The sequence below is a fragment of the Podarcis raffonei genome, chromosome 8, assembly GCF_027172205.1.
Source record: "Podarcis raffonei isolate rPodRaf1 chromosome 8, rPodRaf1.pri, whole genome shotgun sequence".
Lineage (NCBI taxonomy): Eukaryota > Metazoa > Chordata > Lepidosauria > Squamata > Lacertidae > Podarcis > Podarcis raffonei.
Genome location: NC_070609.1, coordinates 83484644 through 83509887, shown reverse-complemented (window position 1 = coordinate 83509887; position 25244 = coordinate 83484644). Strand labels below are relative to the sequence as shown.

The window sequence follows — 25244 nt, the reverse complement described above, 5'->3', positions numbered from 1 at the left end:
TTCACCTAGGCTTACGTCTGGACAGCGTTGTATAAACCCATGGCAAATATACTGTTTGCCCTCTGAGTGAGGACAGAAGTCCACTTTAAATAAAAAATAAATAAACGATGCTGTCACTGTAAGATGGCATCCCCATAACCTGTTTTCCCCCTCTATAACTTGTGGCGTGGGTGGCGCTGTGGGTTAAACCACAGAGCCTAGGACTTCGCAATCAGAAGGTTGGCGGCTCGAATCCCCGCGATGGGGTGAGCTCCCGTTCCTCGGTCCCTGCTCCTGCCAACCTAGAAGTTCGAAAGCACGTCAAAGTGCAAGTAGATAAATAGGTACTGCTCCGGCGGGAAGGTAAACAGTGTTTCCATGCGCTGCTCTGGTTCACCAGAAGCGGCTTAGTCATGCTGGCCACATGACCCGGAAGCTGTACGCCGGCTCCCTCAGCCAATAAAGCGAGATGAGCGCCACAACCCAAGAGTCGGCCACGACTGGTCCTAATGGTCAGGGGTCCCTTTACCTTTACCTTTAACTTGTGGCAAAATCAACCATGTTCCCCAATGCCATTTCCCTTTGCATTTCCCCTACTTCAAGCAGCCGGTGATGTGGAGTAAAAAGGGGGTGGGTATCCATGTTCTGTCATAAAATAGTGGTCAGGAGGAGGTCCCCTTCAGGAAAACCGGTTGCCTCTTCTGCCATCATCCCTCAACGTCACCCCCTTGCAAGTTTGCCATACATCCAGAGGAATATTGCGGTCGGTGTCCGGGTGTGAATTGTCTAAACAATGACTTTTGGGATGGAGGAGCTTTTCTGTCTGGATTTTTACCTTCAGACAATGAGGGATCCCGTGGCAAGCAACACCTCCGTGTCGCCATTCACAAGAACAGTCCAAAATAGCTGCCTTTGATTTTCTCCTGCCTGCTATTATGCTCGCCCTTGTTTTTATTGTCATAATTGAGGGCTGGTTTTCTTACTGCCTTCACCTGCCATATTAGCAAGAAAAACTCACTTGGTCCCATCTCTTCCTAGTCTCCCTAATTTTTGACCCTAGAAATCCCGATTCCTCGTCTTGTTCCCCCTCCTCCTCCCCGCTCAAACGAAAACAAAAATAGGGGAAGGAAGAAACATGAGTCTAGTACAATGGGAGCCATTTTCTTGAACTTATTAAAAAAGATCCAGACTTGTAAATTAATTTGTTCGTGTTGTACAATGGCAGTGCAGATGGACTCATTAGCATGCACACAACAAATAATTATAGATGAATTTTTTAGCTGGCCTTCCTAATGGGCTTGCTGGGTTAATTATGTCAATGTATAATTACATCGGCCCTGGGAGGCATAATGGAGGTCTCCCGCTGAGCAGATGCCGGCTAATGATGGCGGCTTGCTGACGGAAAGGAGGAGGCCTGTTTGGAATGCACCTGCTTACCTCTGCAGAAACCGCCATTGTCTGCGCCCGCAACGGCCTGAGTAAACAGGCATTATTGGCGGAACGTGCTGTTGGACAGTAACTCCGGCAGGCCTGCAGTGGCAAACAGGAGCAGGATGGAAAATCCTTTAAGCCTGGGCTGCAAGAGACTCTGTCACTTAGATCGGCTCTCCTGTTCGCAGGTCCGGCAATATTGGTGTTTTTTTTAATAACTTTTTTATTCAAAATTAAAACAAAACGTATTATCCTTATTTCCCCCACCCCCATTTTTCCTCCCTCCCCCTCCCTCCCCCCACCCCCCGACTTCCCTCAGTTCCAGTATTTGATTTCTCTAAAAATGCTGTTTTCTGCATGTTACACAGTTGTATAGATCCTCAAAACTATTTAGCTGATTATTATCAATAAAAAGTTTGTGAATGTTTATTCGAAACCAGCCAAGGAGTCCAGTTCGCTTTGTTGCGTCTTCAAATCCTTTGTAAAGGGTTCCCATTCATCTTTAAAGTCACAGTTATCTTTGTCCCCTAGCTTTTATGTCAGTTTTGCCAGTTCTGCATAGTCCATCAATTTTTCTTGCCACGATTCTTTAGTTGGGGTTTCTTTAGTCTTCCATCCTTGTGCTATTAAAACTCTCGCAGCCGTTGTCACATACATGAAGATGTTTTTCAGCTTTTTTGGCAGATCTTTCCCTACAATCCCTAATAAAAATGCTTCAGGTTTTTTAACAAATGTTAAATGGAACATTTTCTTCAATTCGTTGCATATCATCCCCCCCCAAAATGTAATTACCTTACAATCCCACCACATATGGTAAAATCTCCCCTCCTTTTCCTTACACTTCCAACATATATTTGAACTAGTTTTGTACATTTTCCCTTCCTGCACTGGTGTTATGTACCATCTGTACAATGCAATATTGGTGACGGGCAGAAAGGACTGCAAGATCTGGGCTTCTGGGGTTGCCGTTCTTTGTTAGGTGGCATGAACCAGCCGTTGGTTCTTCTACCTTTTCTTCTTTGCTTGCCCCAAGGCATTGTGTGTTGCTTGGTCCCAGGCAGCTGCTGTAAATTCAGGGGTTGGGGGTGCACTAGAGTTCCTTCAGGAAGCTGGCAACACTCTGGGTTCAAAACCCAGCTTCTGGCCTTTTATGGGCTGCACAGACAATGTTTAGAAGTGTGGTGGGTAATGCTGGCTGAAACCTGGATGTACCTGGGCAATTTCCACAAGCTTCTAGTCCTGCTTTCATCCTCCTCTCCTCTCCAAACACCCTGTTGAGCTTGAATACGAATGTATACACACAGAGAGAGATGTGCTAAGGCATTTTTATCCCTCATACTTTCGGCCTGATCTTCATTTGCATTGGCATGAGTTACGGTCGTTTATGACTTGTTACGCGAACTGTTTTGCATCTTGATTCCCTTTTAAGAGCAATGATTTAAATACAAGGAAGTAGCTTGAGAGGCGGCGGGGATCCCCTGTGTGGCAGAGCTCGGTGTTGCTAAAGAACAGCTGCAGGGATGCTGGCTGCTCTCCAGAGCGTGGGGCGTGCGCATTCAGCAGTGCGCACAGTGCTTCCGTGCGTTGAGGAATGGTTGCCTGAGCACCTTCGCTCCCCTGGGAAGTGTGGGGCCAGCTGAACCTCCCTGCACATTTTCAACCGGCTTGGTGGGCATTTCTGAGGACAGTAGTTTTCAAGCTGTGTTCAGAAGACTCCCTGGAGCCTAACTCGCTGGGGCTTTTCTTCAGGAAAATTACTGTTAATGTTGCACCAGTGCCCCTGAAGGAGAGTTGGTTCACCTCTGCAATGTAGCGGGGGGTGCTTGTTCTAGGACACCTCCTCTTGATCGAACAACATAGAAATCAGAAAAATTGATTGTGGGCAGTGGGGGGGGGGAATAACAGGATTGAATGCTACCTCCACCCATAGCCCCACACTCAGAAAAGTAGCTCAAACCTTCTTCCCCAACATTTTACCGTATTTTTCGCTCTATAGGACGCACTTTTCCCCCCAAAAATGAAGGGGAAATGTGTGCGCGTCCTATGGGGCGAATGCAGGCTTTCGCTGAAGCCTGGAGAGCGAGGGGGGTCGGTGCGCACCGACCCCTCTCGCTCTCCAGGCTTCAGGCAGCTATCCGCAAGCCTTCGGAGCACTCTGAAGGCTTGCGGATAGCAGCCTGAAGCCTGAAGCCCAGGGAATCATAGAATCATAGAATAGAATCATAGAATCATAGAATCATAGAATCATAGAGTTGGAAGAGACCACAAGGGCCATCGAGTCCAACCCCCTGCCAAGCAGGAAACACCATCAGAGCACTCCTGACATATGGTTGTCAAGCCTCTGCTTAAAGACCTCCAAAGAAGGAGACTCCACCACACTCCTTGGCAGCAAATTCCACTGTCGAACAGCTCTTACTGTCAGGAAGTTCTTCCTAATGTTTAGGTGGAATCTTCTTTCTTGTAGTTTGGATCCATTGCTCCGTGTCCGCTTCTCTGGAGCAGCAGAAAACAACCTTTCTCCCTCCTCTATGTGACATCCTTTTATATATTTGAACATGGCTATCATATCACCCCTTAACCTCCTCTTCTCCAGGCTAAACATGCCCAGCTCCCTTAGCCGTTCCTCATAAGGCATCGTTTCCAGGCCTTTGACCATTTTGGTTGCCTTCCTCTGGACACGTTCCAGTTTGTCAGTGTCCTTCTTGAACTGTGGTGCCCAGAACTGGACACAGTACTCCAGGTGAGGTCTGACCAGAGCAGAATACAGTGGCACTATTACTTCCCTTGATCTAGATGCTATACTCCTATTGATGCAGCCCAGAATTGCATTGGCACTGCGCTCCCCGGGCTTCAGGCTGCAGGCAGCTATCCGCAAGCCTTCTGAGCCCGGCTTGCGGATAGCAGCCTGTTCTGGGGGCTGGGGTCAGGGGAAGCTTGGGCTTCCCCCGTCCCCAGCCCCGCAAGCTCCGGGAGCGGCGGCGAGGTTGGAATAGTTTTGGGGGCTGGGGTCGGGGGAAGCTCGGTACTTTTCTCCTTGCGGGAAATCTTTGAGTGGGAGAGGAGGGGTTCAGCTCTGTGAGCCCCACTTGCGTTCCAGTTCCAGAATGGAGTTGACCACTTCGTTTCTGGTGCTGTCATAACTTAAGCTTTAATTCACATGAGGTGGCCATGAGCAAAAGAGGCAGATTTGCAGAATGTGTGCCCTTGAGATGAGAACCAGGAAGCTTTGAGACATTTGAGGTCTCTGTGGCAAGTGCTTGGGCTTCAACAGAACGCAAGGGAGGCACCCCCCCAAAAAAATAGTAGTAGTAGTAGTAGTAGTAGTAGTAGTAGTAGTAGTAGTAGTAAAGGCAGAATGATTGGCAATGTTGCATTAAGTCTGCCGTGGCATTTTAAAGTCCACAGGGAAAGTGGTAAGCAGATAAAACTGTTGTTGTTTTAAAGTGTGCCCTGATCATCGCCTCCGCTGCCTCGCAACCTTCTGCTTCTTACTCTTCTCTAATGACTGTGGGTTTTTTAAATGGTTGCTAAATTGTTTGCCCAAAGACCTCCTTAGGGTATAAATGACTCGTTGTGCCATCAGCTGTGCCACACTGACTAGCCTGCAGCAGCCCACCGGTGTACCTGCCTGCCCTGGGTCTGCAAGCCATCATTTGAATTGCCCACAATGCCTCAGGGTGCTGCTACACCCAAGGGGATTGTGGGAGATTTAAAATGGAAGCTCACAGCCTCCCATTGTTGCCTGTAGGTTAAGTCCCACCAAGAAGGGGGATTTTTCCAAGGCTCTTTTCAGACGTGGAGCTGGCCCCAGAAATGAGGAAATAAAATTCAGAGACTGGCGCCATCTTGCCTTGCCAGAGTGGCCTCCTCGATGGGTTGACTTCGTGGGTGCTGGTACTACCTCTGTTCATCTTCTGCCCTTTGTCTAGATCCTGTACCGGCCCTCGAGACGGCGCGGAGCCTTGAAGACCGGCGCCAGCAGCTGCACTGCCTTGGTCCTGAAAACCCACCTCTGAAGGAGCTGAACAGGCCGCGGAAGAAGAACTCGGAGCTCTTTTGTGCAAAAGGTACCAGGTCCAAGAAGCCCCTTATGATTCAAGCAAAGCCATTTGTACCAAGCTGCAGAATGGAGTGAGGACAAGGGCCTGTGCAACTGATGCAGATTCATGGGATGCAGGGGAAAGCCATGGAATTTAGCCTCCTGGAATCCCAGCTCTCATTTAGTGGAGAAACAGCCAAGTTTCCAGTCCTTATGCTTGCGATTACAGTCATACCTCTTGTTACGTTTGCTTCAGGTTACATCTTTTCAGGTTGCATCCTGCAGTGACCCGGAAGTACTGGAAAGGGTTACTTCCGGGTTTCGCTGCTCACACATGCGTAGACACGCAAAATGACGTCGTGCGCATGCGCAGAAGTGGCAAATTGCAGCGTGTGCAGACGTGGGTTGCGTTCCTTTCAGGTTGTGAACGGATCCTGTTCGCAACCAAAGGTACCACTGTATATGCTTGAAAGTGTACAGCTATGGGGAGCTGATTGTCTGGTGCCTTCAGTGCCCAGTGTCCTAGTGTCTTTAGTTTTTCTTTTTATTGCCTTTATCCACTTTGGACATGCAGGGTTCTGCTTCTACACACACACACACACACACACACACACACACACACACACACACCAGTCCCACACACATTTATATGGTCCAAATAGTAAACACTTTATTCCTACAAGAAGGGCATATAACACCTGTGCTCAGAGACCCACACTGGTTGCCAATTTCAACTACAACTCCCATCAGCCTTAGCTGAGAAGTCTCACTTAGAAGGCTGCCAATCTGACGGTTCTACAGGCTCTTTTTACATGAGTATGGAGAGTTTCTGAGTGGCCCGTTGTGTGCTTTCGTGTTGTGCATAAAGAACGCAGAGTTCTGCTGTTCTTGAGGCACAAATTCTGTTTCTAATTAACTTGGTTTTTTTAGTGTGGCTTGCATGGCAGTCTGTGGCAGGTGGGAGCAGACTTCCCAGGGGGTGTTAGGGGGCTAAATGCAAGCTTCTGTCCCCATCCTCAGGCCAGAGGACTTTTTGCCTCTGTAAATTATGAACGTTAATAGCTGGGGCTGCCGAGCAGCGGGGAAGGAGACTCCATCCCCGTCATTTGCACACGACACTGCAGGAAGCACAGAGAGAATGTGCCCCCACTTGGGCCTGGCATGAGCGGAGTCTTCTCTCACTCTGCCCATCAGCCTTGCCTTGCTGAAGGAGCCATTAGCAGAGACAACCAAGCCAGGAAGCTGCTCACTTTAGCAAGAACCAGGGCTGCTCTCAGAACCCTGTTTCCCCTGCTGGGACTCCAAATTGCAATTGATACCGTGGTCTCTGAAGGCTTCTCTGCCGCTTCCCGCCCTTCCCTATCGTGCTAATGGGTCTGGTTTTTACACCCCCAGAGCAACGGGAAGGGACCCCTCCGGCCGGCCTGGCTGCTTCGGAGGGGCCCAGGCTCGCCAGCATCAACAGCAAAGCACTCCTTGAGGAAAACTCGCTCCACAGAAATGAAGTCGAGAAGCAAAAGTACGTGAGTAGTTTTTTGTGGTTTTTTTGGTGGCGGGGAGTAGGTGCTGACAGCTGAAGAAAGAAAGATTACTGCATTGCGCTCTGTGTGGGGCTCCCCTTGTCCTTGATCTGGAAGCTGTCGTTGGTGCAGAACGCTGCAGCACAATTGCTGACAGGAGTGAGACAGCATACATACAAGGCCAAGGTGTTGCTATTGTCCCAAGCCCTTAACAGCTTGGAACGAGTTCACCTGAGAGATCACTTTACCCCATAAATGCCCACTGAACTACTTCGGTTGGCAGAACTGGCCCTGCCACAGGTGCCATATAATACTCGTTCCATGTCTGTAAAAACTCAATATTTTAGTCTGGCAGCACCCAAACTTTGGAACTCCCTGCTAACGACATCAGGCAGGCACCCTGGCTGTACTATTTTCGGCCCCTGCTAAAGCCATATTTGTTTAGGCAAACCTACCCCAGATATGTGGGATGCAGGTGGCGCTGTGGGTTAAACCACAGGCTTGCCGATCAGAAGGTCAGCGGTTTGAATCCCCGCGACGGGGTGAGCTCTCGTTCCTCAGTCCCAGCTCCTGCCAACCTAGCAGTTCAAAAGCATGTCAAAGTGCAAGTAGATAAATAGGTACCCCTCCGGCGGGAAGGTAAACGGCGTTTCCATGTGCTGCACACACACACACACACACACACACGCTCCCCCTTGCAAGTCCTTTGTTCATACCAGAGGGGCTTGCGAGGAGGGGAGGGGTCTTGTGCCACTCTATGTGGTGCTTTTTGTAGAATGTAGAACGTATTTTGTAGAATGTAGAATGTATTCTGCCTCCCACAGAGCCACCACAGATAATAATAATAATTTATTATTTATACCCCACCCGTCTGGCTGGGTTTTCCAGCCACTCTGGGCGGCTTCCAACCGAATATTAAAAACAATACAGCATCAAACATTAAAAACTTCCCTAAACAGGGTAGTAGTCTTTTAAAAGTAAAATAGTTGTTTATTGCCTTGACATCTGCTGGGAGGGCGTTCCACACGGCGGGCGCCACTTCCGAGAAGGCCCTCTGCCTGGTTCCCTGTAACTTCACGTCTTGCAATGAGGAAACCACCAGAAGGCCCTCAGCACTGGACCTCAGTGTCTGGGCTGAATGATGGGAGTGGAGACGCTCCTTCAGGTATACAGGATCGAGGCTGTTTAGGGCTTTAAAGGTCAGACCAACTCTTTGAATTGTGCTCAGAAACGTACTGGGAAAGAGGCTGGTCGCCTCTCCAAGTTCCTTCCTTGGCAACCTGGCAAGAGAATTTGTGCAGCCCCTCCCATTCAGCCCATTGCATTTATTGGCAAAACACTAGATTTCCCCCCTGTGCATTTTTAACACAAATGCTCCTCTTTGCGGGAATCAGTAACGAGGGGAGAAATTATTAGAAAAATCATGTTGGACGGAAGTGAAAAAAGATTTAGAAATTTGGTCAAATTTGAAGCTTTCCTTGTTGGGCCGAAAAGATGAATGTATTGCCTAGAATGTTGTTTTTATTTCAAACATTGCAAATTGTGGACAAGATGGACTGTTTCAAGAAGTGGCAGAAAGATATTTCTAGATTTGTCTGGCAGGGCAAGAAGCCTAGAATAAAATTTAAGATATTAACGGATGCAAAGGAAAGGGGTGGATTTGCCCTGCCAGACTTTAAACTCTATTATGAATCAGCAGCATTTTGCTGGCTGAAAGACTGGCTGCTTCTTGAGAATACAGACATTCTAGATTTAGAAGGTTTTAACAATGTATTTGGGTGGCATGCATATTTGTGGTATGACAAGGTTAAAGCACACAAAGCATTCAAAAATCACATGGTCAGGAGAGCGTTGTTTAATGTTTGGATTAGATATAAGGACTTACTGGAAAATAAAACCCCAAGGTGGTTGTCACCGATGGAAGCGAAAGCACAGAAAAAGTTCAATATGGAGGCCAAATGGCCGAAATATTGGGAAATTTTGGAACAAGAAGGTCATAGATTGAAATTGCAGAGTTTTGAGAAACTAAAGAACAAAGTGCGAGACTGGCTTCATTATTATCAAATAATGGAGGCATTTAATTTGGACAAAAAAATCGGCTTCCAGGTGGAAAAATCAAAATTGGAAACAGAACTGCTAGAACCTAAAACTAAGATTTTGTCAAAGATGTATAACTTGCTGCTGAAATGGAATACTCAGGATGAGACGGTTAAATCAGCCATGATTAAATGGGCACAAGACGTAGGACATAACATTATGTTTGCTGACTGGGAACAGTTGTGGACCACAGGTATGAAATTTACGGCATGTAATGTCTTAAGAGAGAATATCATGAAAATGATATACAGGTGGTACATGACCCCAGTCAAGCTGGCAAAAATTTATCACTTGCCCGATAATAAATGCTGGAAATGTAAGGAAAGTGAAGGTACATTCTTTCACCTTTGGTGGACGTGCCCAAGGATTAAGGCTTTCTGTGAAATGATTTATAATGAACTAAAAAAGGTATTTAAATATACCTTCTTGAAGAAACCAGAGGCCTTTCTTCTGGGCATAGTCGGCCAACAGGTGTCAAAGAAGGACAGAACTTTTTTTATGTATGCCACAACAGCAGCAAGAATACTTATTGCAAAGTATTGGAAGATACAGGATTTGCCCACTCTGGAAGAATGGCAGTTGAAGATGATCGATTACATGGGATTGGCAGAAATGACTGGCAGAATCCGTGACCAGGGAGAAGAGTCGGCAGAAGAAGATTGGAAGAAATTTAAGGATTATCTACAGAAATATTGTAAAATTAATGAATGTTAGAATGCTGTTGGATGGAATTTAAGAGGTTTTCAGCTGTAATGTTCTGAGATAGGGGGAAAAAAGGTGGAATTAGGTTAAGAATTATGGCTAAGGATTTGCTGAATTAATAATTTGAATTGGAATACAAAAAAGGGGAGGTATGAGGAGGTCGGGAAAATATGTCAATGAAAGTAAATTACTGTGAGCTTAATGTGTTTTTAATTTTTATGTATCTCTTTTTGTTCTTTTTTTGTATTTTTTTCCTTTTTCTTTTTGATTTTTATATTTTTATTGTATTGACTTTGAAAATTTTAATAAATATCTTATATATAAAAAAAGAAATTACTAAAAAAATATGAAATCCATTCATGCAGGAATTTAAAACACACTCTGGCTGTAATCCACACAAAATGTGTGGTTAAAAACAGCATCGAGCTGTTTTTGCAAAAGTGCCCAGCTGCTCTTCCTAAAGGAATTAGGTCTCTTTACTACTCGGGATGCAGAGAGTCCAGGATCTCCCCGTTCACATTTTTGTTGCTTTTTCAGGACTTCTCCTGACTGATGTTTTACTTTCTGCAACACATTCCTAGCACAGCTAATAGCGCATTAGAGGCCAATTCATTCTCCTTCAGCTTGTTCTGCGATGCTGTCCAGAGGGTCTGTACACAATGAAAGCAGGACAAAAATTAAGCAGAGCATTCATGTTTTTAAAAGTTTTGGATTTCAGCAGGAAGTTGATGCGCACGGATCAGAAGGGAAGCAGTTTGGCTGCCCCAGAACTTTTGCAGGCTCAAAATAATTTGAAAATGGGTTCACGTATAACCTCCCCAATAGCATCAAGAGCACAAGCCATCACAAATGTGCAATAAAAACAACGTCCAAGGGCCTCCTCAGTCAGCCCGTCTCTTAACCCAGTTCAAACTTGCTGACTGGCAGGAGAAGTGGCAATTTTATTCCGGGCTGGGATTCGACTGCCTTATTAGCTCAAGAGCAGCCAGTTGACATCTGTCTCATTCCAGGGGCCTGCAGGAAGCACAGATCACTTTGGCCGCTCGGCTGGGGGAAGCAGAAGAGAAGATCAAAGTGCTCCATTCAGGTAGCTCTTTTGTGACCAGAATGCTCCTGAGGCTTCCTCTAGCTTCACGTATAACCCTCTGTGGATTCGTGCATCTGTGAGGCTCAGCACCTTTTAACTGAAGGCAGTTTTCTTTTTCCAACCGTAGGCTTTCTAATTGTCTCCTTTTGTTTCAAATGACTCCAGAGATTTCCTCTTGCCGCCTCTAATTTATTTGTTTATTATGACATTTATACCCTCCCCCCAATATTTACCGTATTTTTCGCTCTATAGGACACACCCAACCATAGGACGCACCTTGTTTTAGAGGGGGAGAACAAGAAAAAAAATTCTCCCCCTCTCTGCTCCTTCCATTTCTCCTCCCGCTTGGCTGAAGGGGCGCTGCGCAGCTCTCCCTCTCTGCTGAAGCCAGGAGAGTCTTGCTCTCCCGGCTTCAGCAAAAGGAACCCGAAGCCTCTGGCTATCCCTGAAACCTTCGGAGCACAGCGCGAGTTCCCGCTGTGCTCCGGAGGCTTCGGGTTTCTTTTGCTGAAGCTGGGAGAGCAAGACTCTCCTGGCTTCAGCGAAAGGAACCTGAAGCCTCCGGAGTGCAGCGGGAACTCGTGGTGCGCTCCAAAGGCTTCAGGCAGCTATCCCTGAAGCCTGGAGAGTGAGAGGGGTCGGTGTGCACCGACCCTTCTCGCTCTCCAGGCTTCAGCAAAAGCAACGCGAAGCCAAGGAGCACGGAGGGAGCGCTCCCTCTGTGCTTCGGAGGCTTTGCGTTGCTATCGCTGAAGCCAAGGAGCCTGCATTCGCTCCATAGGATGCACACACATTTCCCCTTACTTTTTGGAGGGGAAAAACTGTCCTATAGAGCGAAAGATACGGTACTCCATATATCTCAAGATGGTGTACGTGGTATCTTCACAACCATCCTGTGAGGTAGGTTAGGCTGAGAGGTGACTGGCCCTAAGCCTGCCTTTGAAGCCTCATTTCCCAGGTCCTGGTCCAATACTCTACTACCCCAGGTGTTTCTACCTAGGGCACAGTCCCACCTCTCTCTTCCCTTCCCTTCCAGTCCTTCATTAGATCACCCACTGCTTCTAAACGACCCTTTTGCATAGTCCTACCCCCAATTAAAAGGGCGCGGGTGACGCTGTGGGTAAAAGCCTCAGCACCTAGGGCTTGCCGATCGTCAGGTCGGCGGTTCGAATCCCCGCGGCGGGGTGCGCTCCCGCTGCTCGGTCCCAGTGCCTGCCAACCTAGCAGTTCGAAAGCACCCCCGGGTGCAAGTAGATCAATAGGGACCGCTTACCAGCGGGAAGGTAAACGGCGTTCTGTGTGCTGCGCTGGCTCACCAGATGCAGCTTGTCACGCTGGCCACGTGACCCGGAAGTGTCTCCGGACAGCGCTGGCCCCCGGCCTCTTGAGTGAGATGGGCGCACAACCCTAGAGTCTGTCAAGACTGGCCTGTACGGGCAGGGGTACCTTTACCTTTACCCCCAATTAAAACAAACGCCTTGTTCCTCCTTACAGAAGGAGGTATCAACCTGGGTCTCTGGATTGCACCACTTCAGATTTCTCCAAACGAAACAACACAAATCCTCCTTGCTGCACACAGAAAGCTAGCTTGGAACCTCGGTAGCTCGCTTTCTAGGTGCAGGGAGGTCTTTTATATGTAGGGACAGGTAGATCATATGCTGTCTTAAGTGGTCCTGTCTTGACAAAGGTTTATCATCTCAGTGGAACAAGACCTAAGTCTAAATCTACGTATATTCAGCAGCATGCATTCCTTCCCAACTTTTTGTTTCACTACTTTCTCATGCCTTACCCACCCTCTCCCAGCTGTCTTTATATATATGTTTTCTACAGTAAGAGCAACAAATTACTCCCAAAGCAGCTTCCAGATGGGATTCATCAAAGTACAGATAAAAGTATAATGCAATGAATTAAACCTTTTAAAAAAAAAAAAAAAAAGGCATTCAAAACAAGTGTATGCAGGGCGTCCGTTGCACTTGATCGAAAAGCTGCAGTCAGTGCAGAATGCTGCAGCACGATTGCTGGCAGGAGCGAGGCCCTGTCAGAATACAAAACCTGAGCTCAGAGATCTGCACTGGTTGCCTGTTTGCTACCAGGTCACATTCAAGATGTTGTTATGAGTATGTAAATCCCTTAACAACTTGGGACCAGTTTACCTGTGAGATCGTCTTACCCAACATATTCCCACTCATCCACTTCAGTCTGCAGGAGTAGCCTGGTTCCCAGAGCCACATAATGCCCATTCTGCATTTCTAAGAACCCAAATGTTTTAGCCTGGCAACACCTACACTTTGGAACTCTCTGCCTATTGTCACCAGGCAGGCTCCTTCGCTGTACGGTGATACCTCGGGTTACATACGCTTCAGGTTACATACACTTCAGGTTACAGACTCCGCTAACCCAGAAATAGTGCCTTGGGTTAAGAACTTTGCTTCAGGATGAGAACAGAAATCGGGCTCCGGCGGCACGGCAGCAGCAGGAGGCCCCATTAGCTAAAGTGGTGCTTCAGGTTAAGAACAGTTTCAGGTTAAGAACGGACCTCTGGAATGAATTAAGTACTTAACCCAAGGTACCACTGTACTCTTTTTGGCCCCTGCTCAAAACATTTTTGTTTAGGGAAGCTGACCCAGCTTTGCAGAATCTTTTTACACGTATTTTAATCTGTTTTTCGTTTGTTGCTGATTTTAATTATTATTTTCTGAATGTTTTAAAATAGCTGTGGTTAACTGTTTTTTTATTTACAATTTCCTTGCTGCTGCTTCTTTTTAAAACCGCTTTCAGGTTTGTTTCTCACAATCAAGCGGTATATAAATTTATGAAAATAAATAAATAAAATAGGTAGGTGTTAAATGACAGCACTGTAAGCTCAAGACAGGGGTCTTTCATTTTGCTGCTAATACTCTGCAAAGCACCAGATGATGTTTGTTTGCCTTTTATCAATAGATAACGGGGCGGCTGCCCAGTTTAAATCAAGCGTGGTTGATGACTCGCGGGAGTTTTAGGCTATTACATCAACCAGTTAAACCTGCAACAAATTTCATATTGATGGGGGGCACAGCTAAAGAAAAAAGCTGGCTGCAACTGATGGGAGTTGTAGTTCAAAACAAAAAAAAAAACATTTGGGTGGGCACCAGGTTAGCGACGTCTGTCCCAGTATTTTGCTAAAATCTCCTTCCCCGTGATGCTTGCCACATCCAAATTGCTACTGCAGAGTAATATTCTTGAAAAAGGCTTCAGGTCATATCTCTCTCTTGCTATCCAGAGCAAATATGATCTATCAGATTCCAGTGGAAGTGTGTGGTTTTTTTAAAATATTTTTTATTAAGGATTTTCTTGTTTTACAGAAGTGTAGTGCCTCGTATTTTTTCTTCTTCTTTTGAACCTTTGCTTCTTTTCTTGTTTTTCTCCCCCTCGCTAATCAGCACTGAAGGCAACCCAGACAGAGCTGGTCGACTTGCGGTGTAAATACGATGAAGAGGCAGCTTCAAAGTAAGTCCCTTTGCTTGTTCCACTCAGTAACATTTATTTAGACGTTTATTTGCATTAATGCATTTCTCAGCTGCTTTTCCACCCAAAGAGGTCCAAAGTGGCTCACAGCCACTGCTTTTAACATTCAAAATTGTAGCACTCAAATGAAATGAATAAAATAGCAAACACAGGCAGTGGTGGCAGATGCAAAATAATAATACAAAATCTAGCAAGAGAGCCAGGGCAATGGAGACCAAATAGCCCAACAAAATCAGAATTGATTGATTGATTGATTGATTGATTGATATTTATTGTCATTGTCCCATACAGAACAACGAAATTGAAAAAGAATCTACATAAGACATTCAAAAACCAACAAGCCTCCTATCCCAGCTATCCCAACCTGGTTAGCCCCCTAAAAACTCTGATACCCCATTTATAAAATACAATATACTCCCATAGAGACTCCTTACACTGCGTTTAAAAACAAAATCGCATTTGGATAGAAACTGTTTCTCAGGCGGCTAGTCCTGTACTTTATAAGCTCACCTTACTTTCATTGTTAGCGGTCGGCAGGTCATTAAAACATGTTATAACAATTGACAAGTACACTTTGTAACATTGATAAAAATACATATTAATATAGCTGAAAATCACAGAATTAAGATAATGAAATCATAGAATTGGGGCCCGAAGGGACGTCCAACTCCCTACAATGCAGGAATCACAGACCATATTTATCTATCAGGCTAATAAGGAGAGTTTTATTCAAAAACTTTGCCACCTGTTCTGTGCCTGCCATCATGGGAACACCCTCCCACCAGATGTCAAAGAGAAAAATAACTACCAAACTTTTAGAAGACATCTGAAGGCAGCCCTGTTTAGGGAAGCTTTTAATGTTTAATAGGTTATTGTATTTTAGTGTTCTGTTGGAAGCCACCCAGAGTGGCTGGGGAGAACCAGCCAGATGGGCGGGGTATAAATAATAAATAATTATTATTATTATTATTATTATTATTATTATTATTATTATTAGTCTGGCTGCTCCTCCCTGAAGCAGCAGAAAACAAGCTTGCTCCACCTTGAGCCTGATCCTGTTCCTTGATGTGCTCCCATAAGGTCCCTATTGCAGGTGAGGGAGGGGATGAGATCACTGAGAGGCCAACTTACCTTTCACAGAGCTTCACTAGACGCTCTTGTCTTTATTTTCCTTGGTCATGTCCCAGTTGGGGTTCAGTTTTTTTGTCACAGGGCAGGAGTGCCTTTTCCCAGCCTCCTTTTTCTGGCAAGCAGCTGTGGACATCACACAGGGTCCCCGGACGTTTCACCATCTATTGATCCCTGTGCCACTTTATTTCTCACTGCCACCACCCAGGCCCTACCTGGGACAATACTGAGTCCAGTCAGGGTTAAATTGGAACAGAAACTTCTGTTTATTTATTGCAGTTTAACAAGCGTGTGGTTTCATAAACCGTATCAGTCAATTACATTCATGGGGTGCCTATCCAGATCTATAACTTCTGCTACCTGCTCTCCCTCACTAAACCACCTCTCAGATATTTACTTGTCTTCCTAGCCCCTAACTGTTCCTGACTCAGCTTATTTCTCTACACTAACTCAACCTACCCCCAAACTCTATCCCAATTCACTCCCACTCCAACCAACCACCCAACAAACTCCTCCCTTTGCCCTTCCCAGAGCTGGTTTTATAGTCCCTCTGACTCCACCCCCTGGGTCCTGATTGGGTAACCTGTTTAACTATTTCACCTCCAGCACTCTCATATGTTAACGTCACAGCAGCATCCTTGAAAGTCAGCCATAAATGGGTGGTGTGTCATCGTGGCCCCTCCCCACTCCTCTTACAGCTGTTTTCAGCATTCTCCTGGCCTGCCTGCCATTCAGATGCATCTCCCACATTTCTCGTTCTGATTATGCAACAGACTTGGAACACTTTCTCCAACATGCCCAACCAGATGTTCTTTGATCATGCCGTGTGCGACTGTTTGCTTAGGGCGAGGTGGTAAAAAACTTGCCTTTGATCAAGATTTTAGCTGCTACATGTTGAATAAGGAAGGATGAGGTGGGGGCAGAATTTGGCATCCACATTCCCTTTGTGTGGGGTTGGGGGGGAGGAGAGAGAGGCTTCATCCTTTTAGAGATTCTGCAGCAAGTCCTCCCCTCCCCTTAAAGGTAAAGGTAAAGGGACCCCTGACCATTAGGTCCAGTCGTGGCCGACTCTGGGGTTGCGGCACTCATCTCGCTTTATTGGCCGAGGGAGCCGGCGTACAGCTTCCAAGTCATGTGGCCAGCATGACTAAGCTGCTTCTGGCGAACCAGAGCAGCGCACGGAAACGCCGTTTACCTTCCCGCTGGAGCGGTACCTATTTATCTACCTGCACTTTTATGTGCTTTCGAACTGCTAGGTTGGCAGGAGCAGGGGCCAAGATTCGAACTGCCAACCTTCTGATCTGCAAGTCCTAGGCTCTGTGGTTTTACCCACAGTGCCACCCATGTCCCTCCCCTTACTATGTAGCATTAACCAAATGTAAGAGAGGACCAGATGGAAGCTATGGAGTGAGTTTTGTCACGAGCCATCCAGCACATTGTAAACTGCTTCTTAAAACAACCAACTGGTGTGTAAATTTTATGAAATAAATAAAATGAAGGTGGCATCATCAGTCAGGGAAGCCGTATGCCACCGCAGAACGTGTCCATTGTATGAAAATTGGTACATTTACACAAACACACTCAAGATATAACCTTTAGACTGCAGTGGTTCTCAACCTGTGGGTCCGCAGGTGTTGTTGGACTACAACTCCCATCATCCCTGAGCTCTGGCCTTGCTAGCTAGGGATGATGGGAGTTGTAGTTCAACAACATCTGGAGACCCACAGGTTGAGAAAGGCTGGTTTAGAGCGTGGGTAGGCAAACTAAGGCCCAGGGGCGAGATCCGGCCCAATCGCTGTCTAAATCCGGCCCGTGGACAGTCCGGGAATCAGCGTGTTTTTACATGAGTAGAATGCATCCTTTTATTTAAAATGCATCTCTGGGTTATTTGTGGGGCATAGGAATTTGTTCATATTCATATTTTTTTTTTCAAAATATAGTCCGGCCCGCCACATGGTCTGAGGGACAGTGGACCGGCCCACGGCTGAAAAAGCTTGCTGGCCCCTGGTTTAGAACATGGAGTATGTTCTATGATATATTTGTTTTCCTTGCAAGCAAAACCACAGCTACCTTTTTCTTTTCTTTTTGCCACCCCATGGTGAAATGCAGGCGGGGCTACCAGAGCCTTGATGATAATATTGCCTTGGATTCAGTTCCAGCCCTTCTGCTAGCCTTTCCCTGCATCCATAAGATATCCAGGTTTCAGTGTAAAGTAAAGCAATCTCCCGTCCAAGCTCTGCACTTGTCCCTACATGTTATATAACTGATTGGCTTTGCTTTGCTGCCGCAGGACAGATGAAGTGGCCATGATTATGACGAACCTTGAAAAAGCCAACCAGGTAACCATGGGGAGAGATGAAGGAAGGGGTTTGGGGTGTGCTGGGAAGCGCGAGTGACCCCCTGCGATTGCTGTCCTTGGCAGACGCACTAACCACTGCTTCTCTTTCTTTGCAGAGAGCCGAGGCTGCCCAGAGGGAGGTGGAGAGTCTGCGGGAGCAGCTTGCATCTGTAAACAGCTCTCTTCGCCTGGCCTGCTGCTCTCCCCAGGGATCCAGCGGGGTGAGGACAAGGAGGAGACCTCCACGGGGCCCCAGCCTATGTCACGAGGCCTATGGTCAGCCTTCCCCAACCTTGCACCCTCCTGAAGTTTGGGACTACAACTTCCATCATTCTGGCTGGGCATGATGGGAGTTGTAATCCAAGACCACTTCTTTTGGTGGGAGGCAGGCTTGCCTAAGTGAATTGGCCCAGTTTTGTTGCCTCAAATCCCTTGGTAAATATTTGAGAGATTCTCCAAATTGAGAGTTTGCAGTCTTGAACCGGCAACCTCAGCAGCCCAAGGCTTGGGGCCTAGTGAGTGAGTAGGGATTTTGTGTGCCCAGGCCCCAGAGGCATGCAACATCGGCCCCTGCAGTTGGCAAGTGTAGAGCCTCTGGACTGGTCAGTCCTCCAGGAAACTGGCCTCCTGCCCCTGAAAGGGCAACAAAGCAGACCCATTGAACTTCAATTAGCAGTGGAAGCCCCCCAGCAAAAGGACCCTCCTCCAAGCAGGAATGGCTCCATGAGGACCCCAATTTGCCTCTCTGTTTGTGTTGGCTTAACGAGGCTGAACTTTGGAGGCCCTCTTCAAAGTTTGGGATGCTTCAGTCCTCCATCTTTATTCAAAATGGCTTCCAGACGTAGATGAGAATTGGCTCCCTCAGCTCAGGAACCATCCAGCTGAATTAGGCAATGATATCTCAAGCAGGTGGGCTGTGGGTTAAACCACAGAGCCTAGGACTTGCCAATCAGAAGGTCGGCGGTTCGAATCCCCGTGACAGGGTGAGCTCCCGTTGCTCGGTCCCTGCTCCTGCCAACCTAGCAGTTCGAAAGCACGTCAAAGTGCAAATAGATAAATAGGTACCTCTCCCACGGGAAGGTAAACGGCGTTTCCATGCACTGCTCTGGTTCGCCAGAAGCAGCTTAGTCATGCTGGCCACATGACCCGGAAGCTGTACGCCAGCTCCCTCGGCCAATAAAGCGAGATGAGCGCCGCAACCGCAGAGTCAGTCACGACTGGACCTAATGGTCAGGGGTCCCTCTAATGAGTCTGAACTTTGGAGGCCCTCTCCAAAGTTTGGGATGCTTCAGTCCTCCATCTTTATTCAAAATGGCTTCCAAACGTAGATGAGAACTGACTCCCTCAGCTCAGGAACCATCCAGCCAAATTAGGCAACGATATGTCAAGAGACGTTTGAACCCACAGAGGGCAGACTGACAAACGCTTTCAAAAAATTTTAGCAGATACGAACACACACACACACACACTTTCACCTGCCTCCCAAAACAGTTTTTTTGCATCACTTCCCGCTGCTAGAATGCGGCCCCTGGCAGATTTCCCATGGGAGAATGCGGCCCTTGAGAGACTTCCAAATTCTCCCCCTTAAAAAAAATAAATACTGCTGTAATTTTGTTGGGAGACACCCACCAAGAAGTTCCTTTTTAAAAAAAGAAAATAAAAACTAAAGAGCTACATGGAGTTTGGACCCATGTACCTACTGGACTGCCTCTCCTGGTATGCCCCGCGGAGGACCTTAAGGTCCACAAATGACAACATTTTGGAGGTCCCAGGTTGAGATTGGTCTCAACTAGGGCCAGGGCCTTTTCAGTACTGGCCCCAACTTGGTGGAATGCTCTGTCACAAGAGACTAGGGCCCTGTGGGACATGACATTTTCCTGCAGGGCCTGCAAGACAGAGCTGTTCCGCCTGGCCTTTGGTTTGGACTCAGTCTGACCCTTATGTTTCCCTCCCCTTGTGGTTTTGATCTATGGGCTACTTTTAAAATGAGGCTGCATTTTAAATTGCATTTTAACCTGTATTTTAAATTGGGTTTTTTTCCCCCCTATTATGTTTTTACTGTAATTTTACTGGTGTTAGCCGCCCTGAGCCCAGCTCTGGCCAGGGAGGGCGGGGTATAAATAAAATTTTTTATTATTATTTTTATTTTCCTGCTTCATCTTTTGCAGGACAAAGTGAATTACTCCCTGTGCCCAGGGCCCCGGCTGGAGGCAGCGCTGGCCTCGAAGGACCGGGAGATCCTCCGCCTTCTCAAGGAGATCCAGCATTTGCAAAACTCCCTGCAGGAGCTAGAAGAGTCTTCGGCCAACCAGATTGCAGACCTGGAGCGACAGGTGGCAGCCAAGAATGATGCAATAGAGGTTCGTGATGCAAAATGCAGAGTTGAGCTCAAGGCCTCCCCTGCAGACTCTTGTTTTATTGTGGGGGGGGGAGCTGAGGGGGGGATGGATTGAGCCCCACCCTACCCTTCACAACTCCCCCCATCTGCATAAAGGTTGCTTTTTTTAAGAATCAGGAGGATTTTGTCCACTTATTTGAATCTGACCTCATTATTCATTGATGAAGTTAATCTAGAATCAGTAGCTGTATCCATTAAATAGTTTTTTTTTACTATTCCCATAAGTCGCTTTGGATTGCTTGCGTGAGAAAAGCGACTGAAAATATAACAAATGGTAGCAATAATATACTCAGAGTAGACCCGCTGAAATTAGTGCGCATGACTAACATAGGTCCCCTAATTTCAATGGGTTTGCCCCAGGTATGAATTCAAGTGGACCTAACCCAAGGTTCGTAACAAGATATATATGTATATATTTCGCATACTGCGTACATAAAAATGTATGGCTGTCATCGCACAGCTACCGTGGGACAATTTGTCCCGCTGCATCACAACCCTGGATTTGCAGAAAAATCCAAGAGACCAAGGAAAGCGAGCTTATTAGTTGCATGGGGTGCGAAGGGGAAGTTTGGGGGGTTCATGGGAGGGTGGTGGGGGGGTTGATGAGTGAGCAGACAAGGGCACAGACCCTTGTGTGTGTGATTGAGTATGTGCCTGCACCATTACACGTACAGTGGTACCTCGATTTTCAAACGCCTCCGTTGACGAACATTTCATTTTACGAACACCGTAAACCAGGAAGTAAATGCTTCCATTTTCAAACATGCTACGGCGGCTCCCGCTGAGCGCAAGATCCTGGGGCCTAGCTGTCGGCTGTTGAGTTTTCGATTTTCGAACATTTCAGAACTCCAACGGTCTTCCGGAACGGATTACAGTGGTACCTCAGGTTAAGTACTTAATTCGTTCCAGAGGTCTGTACTTAACCTGAAACTGTTCTTAACCTGAAGCACCACTTTAGCTAATGGGGCCTCCTGCTGCCGTGCCGCCAGACCCCGATTTCTGTTCTCATCCTGAAGCAAAGTTCTTAACCTGAAGCACTATTTCTGGGTTAGCGGAGTCCATAACCTGAAGTGACTGTAACCTGAGGTACCACTGTACATTCAAAAACTGAGGCATTTGAGCTCCAGTTCAGTTGAGGATAAGGTTGTGGGGGCGAAGATCTAAATTACGTCTTGAGCATGGCTAATAACGTGCTGGATTTCAGACTGGCCTAAGATATTGTGCTGCCTGAGGCAAAGGAAGAGACGGCATCTCCCTCTTCTATGTGCAGAAGCCAACTAAACTAGCAGTTTAATGTTATTTCAACATTGGCCGCTCCAGTCCCTGTGTCCCTGCCGCTTGAGGTGGCTGGCGCACTCTGCCTAGCGGTCTAATCCCTGGCTGGATCACCCAAGCTAGCTGTAGGCTGCAAACACCCATATCTGATTTTGAACCCTTTGTTTATATATTTTTTCTTTTAGAAGTTGGAAGAAAAGCTGCGGTCCCAGTCAGACTATGAGGAAATCAAGACGGAACTGAGGTAGGGTCCCTGTCTCTGGGTGAAGATCCCTGGCGTCCACTGGGTGCTGTGTTGGGTCAAATGCTCAGGCTACTAGGAGATGAAATTCACAATAAGGCGATTTTCTCCTTTCGCTTTTGCAGGGCTGTGGCACTGCTCTTTTCACCTCTGGATGTTTTGCCCTGGGACAGTTGGGTTGCTGAGCTTTTCTCAGCCCTGTCCCCTAGAGCAGGCAAAGACTGACACATCCAGCCCCCCTTCCCGGCCTGAGAGTTTTGGGGTGCTGCAGTGTATCGGTGGAGGTTGCAAGCAGACACAGCCCCAAGCAAGAATGTCAGCAGCATGAAGCATGTCCTCTTGATATAGGCTGCCCTTGTCATGATTGTGGGTTCCGCAGCCCCGGCTCTCATCGCTTATAAGGCTTTTTCAGGCGCTCAGAAGCAGAAGGGAGAGAGGGAGTGCATAATCAACGTTACGAAACACAGGAGCAGTACAGGGGTGTATTTTCCAAATAAATAGAGGGCAGATCACGTAGAAAATAAAAGCAGCTGTAAATACATCATGGAAGCCAAATTTTCAATGCTTTGGTTGGGAGTAGGTGTTTTGCATGCCTGAATTTGACACAAAAGAAATGAAATCCTACCAAACAGCGTAGAAATGCTCCATTACCCTTAAAGGTAAAAGTAAAGGGACCCCTGACCATTAGGTCCAGTTGTGGCCGACTCTGGGGTTGCAGCACTCATCTCGCTTTTAGGCCGAGGGAGCCGGCTTACAGCTTCCGGGTCATGTGGCCAGCATGACTAAGCCGCTTCTGGCGAACCAGGGCAGCACATGGAAACGCTGTTTACCTTCCCGCCAGAGTGGTACCTATTTATCTACTTGCACTTTGATGTGCTTTCGAACTGCTAGGTTGGCAGGAGCTGGGACTGAGCAGCAGGAGCTCACCCCATCACGGGGATTCGAACTGCCAGCCTTCTGATCGGCAAGCCCTAGGCTCTGTGGTTTAACCCACAGCGCCACCCGTGTCTACCTTACCCTTAGAGACCCATAATTTCTTTGGAAACAGCCAGGGTCCACATCTATGTGTACCACAACAAGAGGTTAAAATCCTGTAGTGTCTTCTATTTCTGGGCCAAATAAGTTATCTCTCTAGCATATGCCTGAGAAAGTCCTTAGATCTGGAAGTTGTTGTTTGGTCATCCCACAAGCTCAAAGGGGCAAGTTGTGGGGCAGAGGGCTGTACAGCTCCTACGTTTTGTAACTTTAATTATGCTTCTTTTGTACTTTTTATTTTACATTAATAAAAATCTTTTATTAAAAAGATTTGGGAAAAAGAAAGAAAACCTGGGAGTGTTTCATGCACTTTCTCTCTCTCCCTCTGTGCACCCACCACCAACAACATAAATATATATTATATATATATATATATATATATATATATATATATATATATATGAGAAATGATATATATATATATATATGAGATAGAAATAAGCAGGCTGTGCAGTTTCCAAGAGATGCCCTTGAGATTGTTTGAGAGCTGAACGCAGACTGTCTCGCACCCCAGACGAGTATCATAAACAGCAGCAGGTGGTGTTTGGGGGTGGCTCCACCCTCCTGACACCAGCAGCGCCTACCTGGAGGGCACCATGGTGGCGCAGAGGCAGGGGACGCACAGCCCCCCCCGCCAGATGGATCCCTATGCCTGTGTGTCTGTGCAGCTGCTCGCCCTTGCAAGCAGCCCTGTCTCACCTGAGTGCTGTGCATAGGAGTCGCTGTGAGTCTAGTGTTGAGGCTGGGGGTGCTGCTGCTAATGGCCGCTGCTAGGTAAAGGGACCCCTGACCGTTATGTCCAGTCGTGGCCGACTCTGGAGTTGCGGTGCTCATCTCGCTTTATTGGCCGAGGGAGCCGGCGTACAGCTTCCGGGTCATGTGGCCAGCATGACTAAGCTGCTTCTGGCAAACCAGAGCAGCGCACGGAAACGCCGTTTACCTTCCCGCCGGAGCAGTACCTATTTATCTACTTGCACTTTGATGTGCTTTCGAACTGCTAGGTTGGCAGGAGCAGGGACCAAGCAACGGGAGCTCACCCCGTCGCGGGGATTCGAACCTCCAACCTTCTGATCGGCAAGCCCTAGGCTCAGTGGTTTAGACCACAGCGCCACCTGTGTCCTATGGCCGCTGCTAATGGCCTGCTAATGATGCCTCTCTCTGTACCCCAGATTCCATGGCCTTGGTTCAGATGTTTGCATGAACCCAGGATGGGGGAGCGTGTGGCCCTCCAGATGTGACTGGGCACCTCTTCTGCTAAGATAGGGGAGGGAAGCAGGGCCACTCTGCAGGCGCTGCTGTGAGACCAGCAACTTTTACCACCTCCTCTCCTTGAGCTTTTCAAGGGACGCAGGTGGCGCTGTGGGTTAAACCGCAGAGCCTAGGACTTGCCGATCAGAAGGTCGGTGGTTTGAATCCCCGTGATGGGGTGAGCTCCCGTTGCTCGGTCCCTGCTCCTGCCAGCCTAGCAGTTCAAAAGCACATCAAAGTGCAAGTAGATAAATAGGTACCACTCCAGCAGTAAGGTAAACAGTGTTTCCGTATGCTGCTCTGGTTCGCCAGAAGTGGCTTAGTCATGCTGGCCACATGACCCGGGAAGCTGTACACCAGCTCCCTCGGCCAATAAAGTGAGATGAGCGCCGCAACCCCAGTCGTCCACAACTGGACCTAATGGTCAGGGGTCCCTTTACCTTTACCTTTTTACCTCCTTGAGCTTTTCCACCCCAGCTGGCCCATAAAATAATTCTGTACCTCTAAGTTTCCTTATTTCCTCCTCTCTCCCCATCCGTTTTCCTATTACGTCATGGCCTTTTAGACTGTAAGTTTGAGGGCAGAGGCTGTTACGGGGTTTTGACGAACGCATTTGATTAGCAAATAAAATAAAATAGACGCCTGTTGGCCCTAGCCAGCATGAACAATGGACAGGGGGCATGGAGGGCCAATAGTTTCCTTGTACTGAACATAAACCATGCAGCCCTTTAGAGATTTGAGCCTGGGAGTTTTCAAGCTCCACACCTCACTCTTTGCTGTTATATGTGCTGGATTGGGCTGTAGTCCAAAATATCTGTAGAGCACCAGGGCTGGGGAGGTCCTAGAAGCCAATCTTTGCACTGTGGAACAGGAGCCTGAGATCCGCTTGCAAGCTGTCCAGGAAACCCATCACTTATACAACTCCCTTTTTTATTTTGCAGCATTTTGAAAGCGATGAAGCTGGCCTCCTCTAGCTGCAACCTTTCCCAGGCAAGTGCACACTGCATGAAGGGCCAGTATGGTATCTTGGTTCTGCTGGACCTGGGAGACCAAGGTTCAGATCTCCCTGCTTAGCTATGAATATCACCTTGGGGGCCCAGTCATTGCCTCTTAGCCTATAATAATAATAATTATTATTATTATTATTATTATTATTATTATTATTATTATTAATACCCCGCCCATCTGGCTGAGTTTCCCCAGCCACTCTGGGCAGCTCCCA

General features: G+C 47.3%; 1 protein-coding gene across 7 annotated transcripts in view; it reads left to right on the top strand.

Moving 5' to 3' along the window:
* The window catches only part of CUX2 (cut like homeobox 2), a 269659-nt gene that overhangs the window by 208585 nt on the left and 35830 nt on the right, over positions 1 to 25244 (top strand). For 4 of the 7 annotated variants that reach the window (XM_053401252.1, XM_053401250.1, XM_053401251.1 and 1 more), the window contains exons 5-12: positions 5340 to 5477; positions 6845 to 6968; positions 10779 to 10855; positions 14275 to 14341; positions 17778 to 17826; positions 17942 to 18046; positions 19994 to 20185; positions 21684 to 21742. In XM_053401252.1, coding sequence (XP_053257227.1) covers positions 5340 to 5477; positions 6845 to 6968; positions 10779 to 10855; positions 14275 to 14341; positions 17778 to 17826; positions 17942 to 18046; positions 19994 to 20185; positions 21684 to 21742 — 811 coding nt within the window. Of the gene's footprint in view, positions 1 to 5339; positions 5478 to 6844; positions 6973 to 10778; positions 10856 to 14274; positions 14342 to 17777; positions 17827 to 17941; positions 18047 to 19993; positions 20186 to 21683; positions 21743 to 24963; positions 25013 to 25244 lie in introns of those variants that run through there. The other 3 variants (XM_053401255.1, XM_053401253.1, XM_053401254.1) reach the window with 3 other exon arrangements.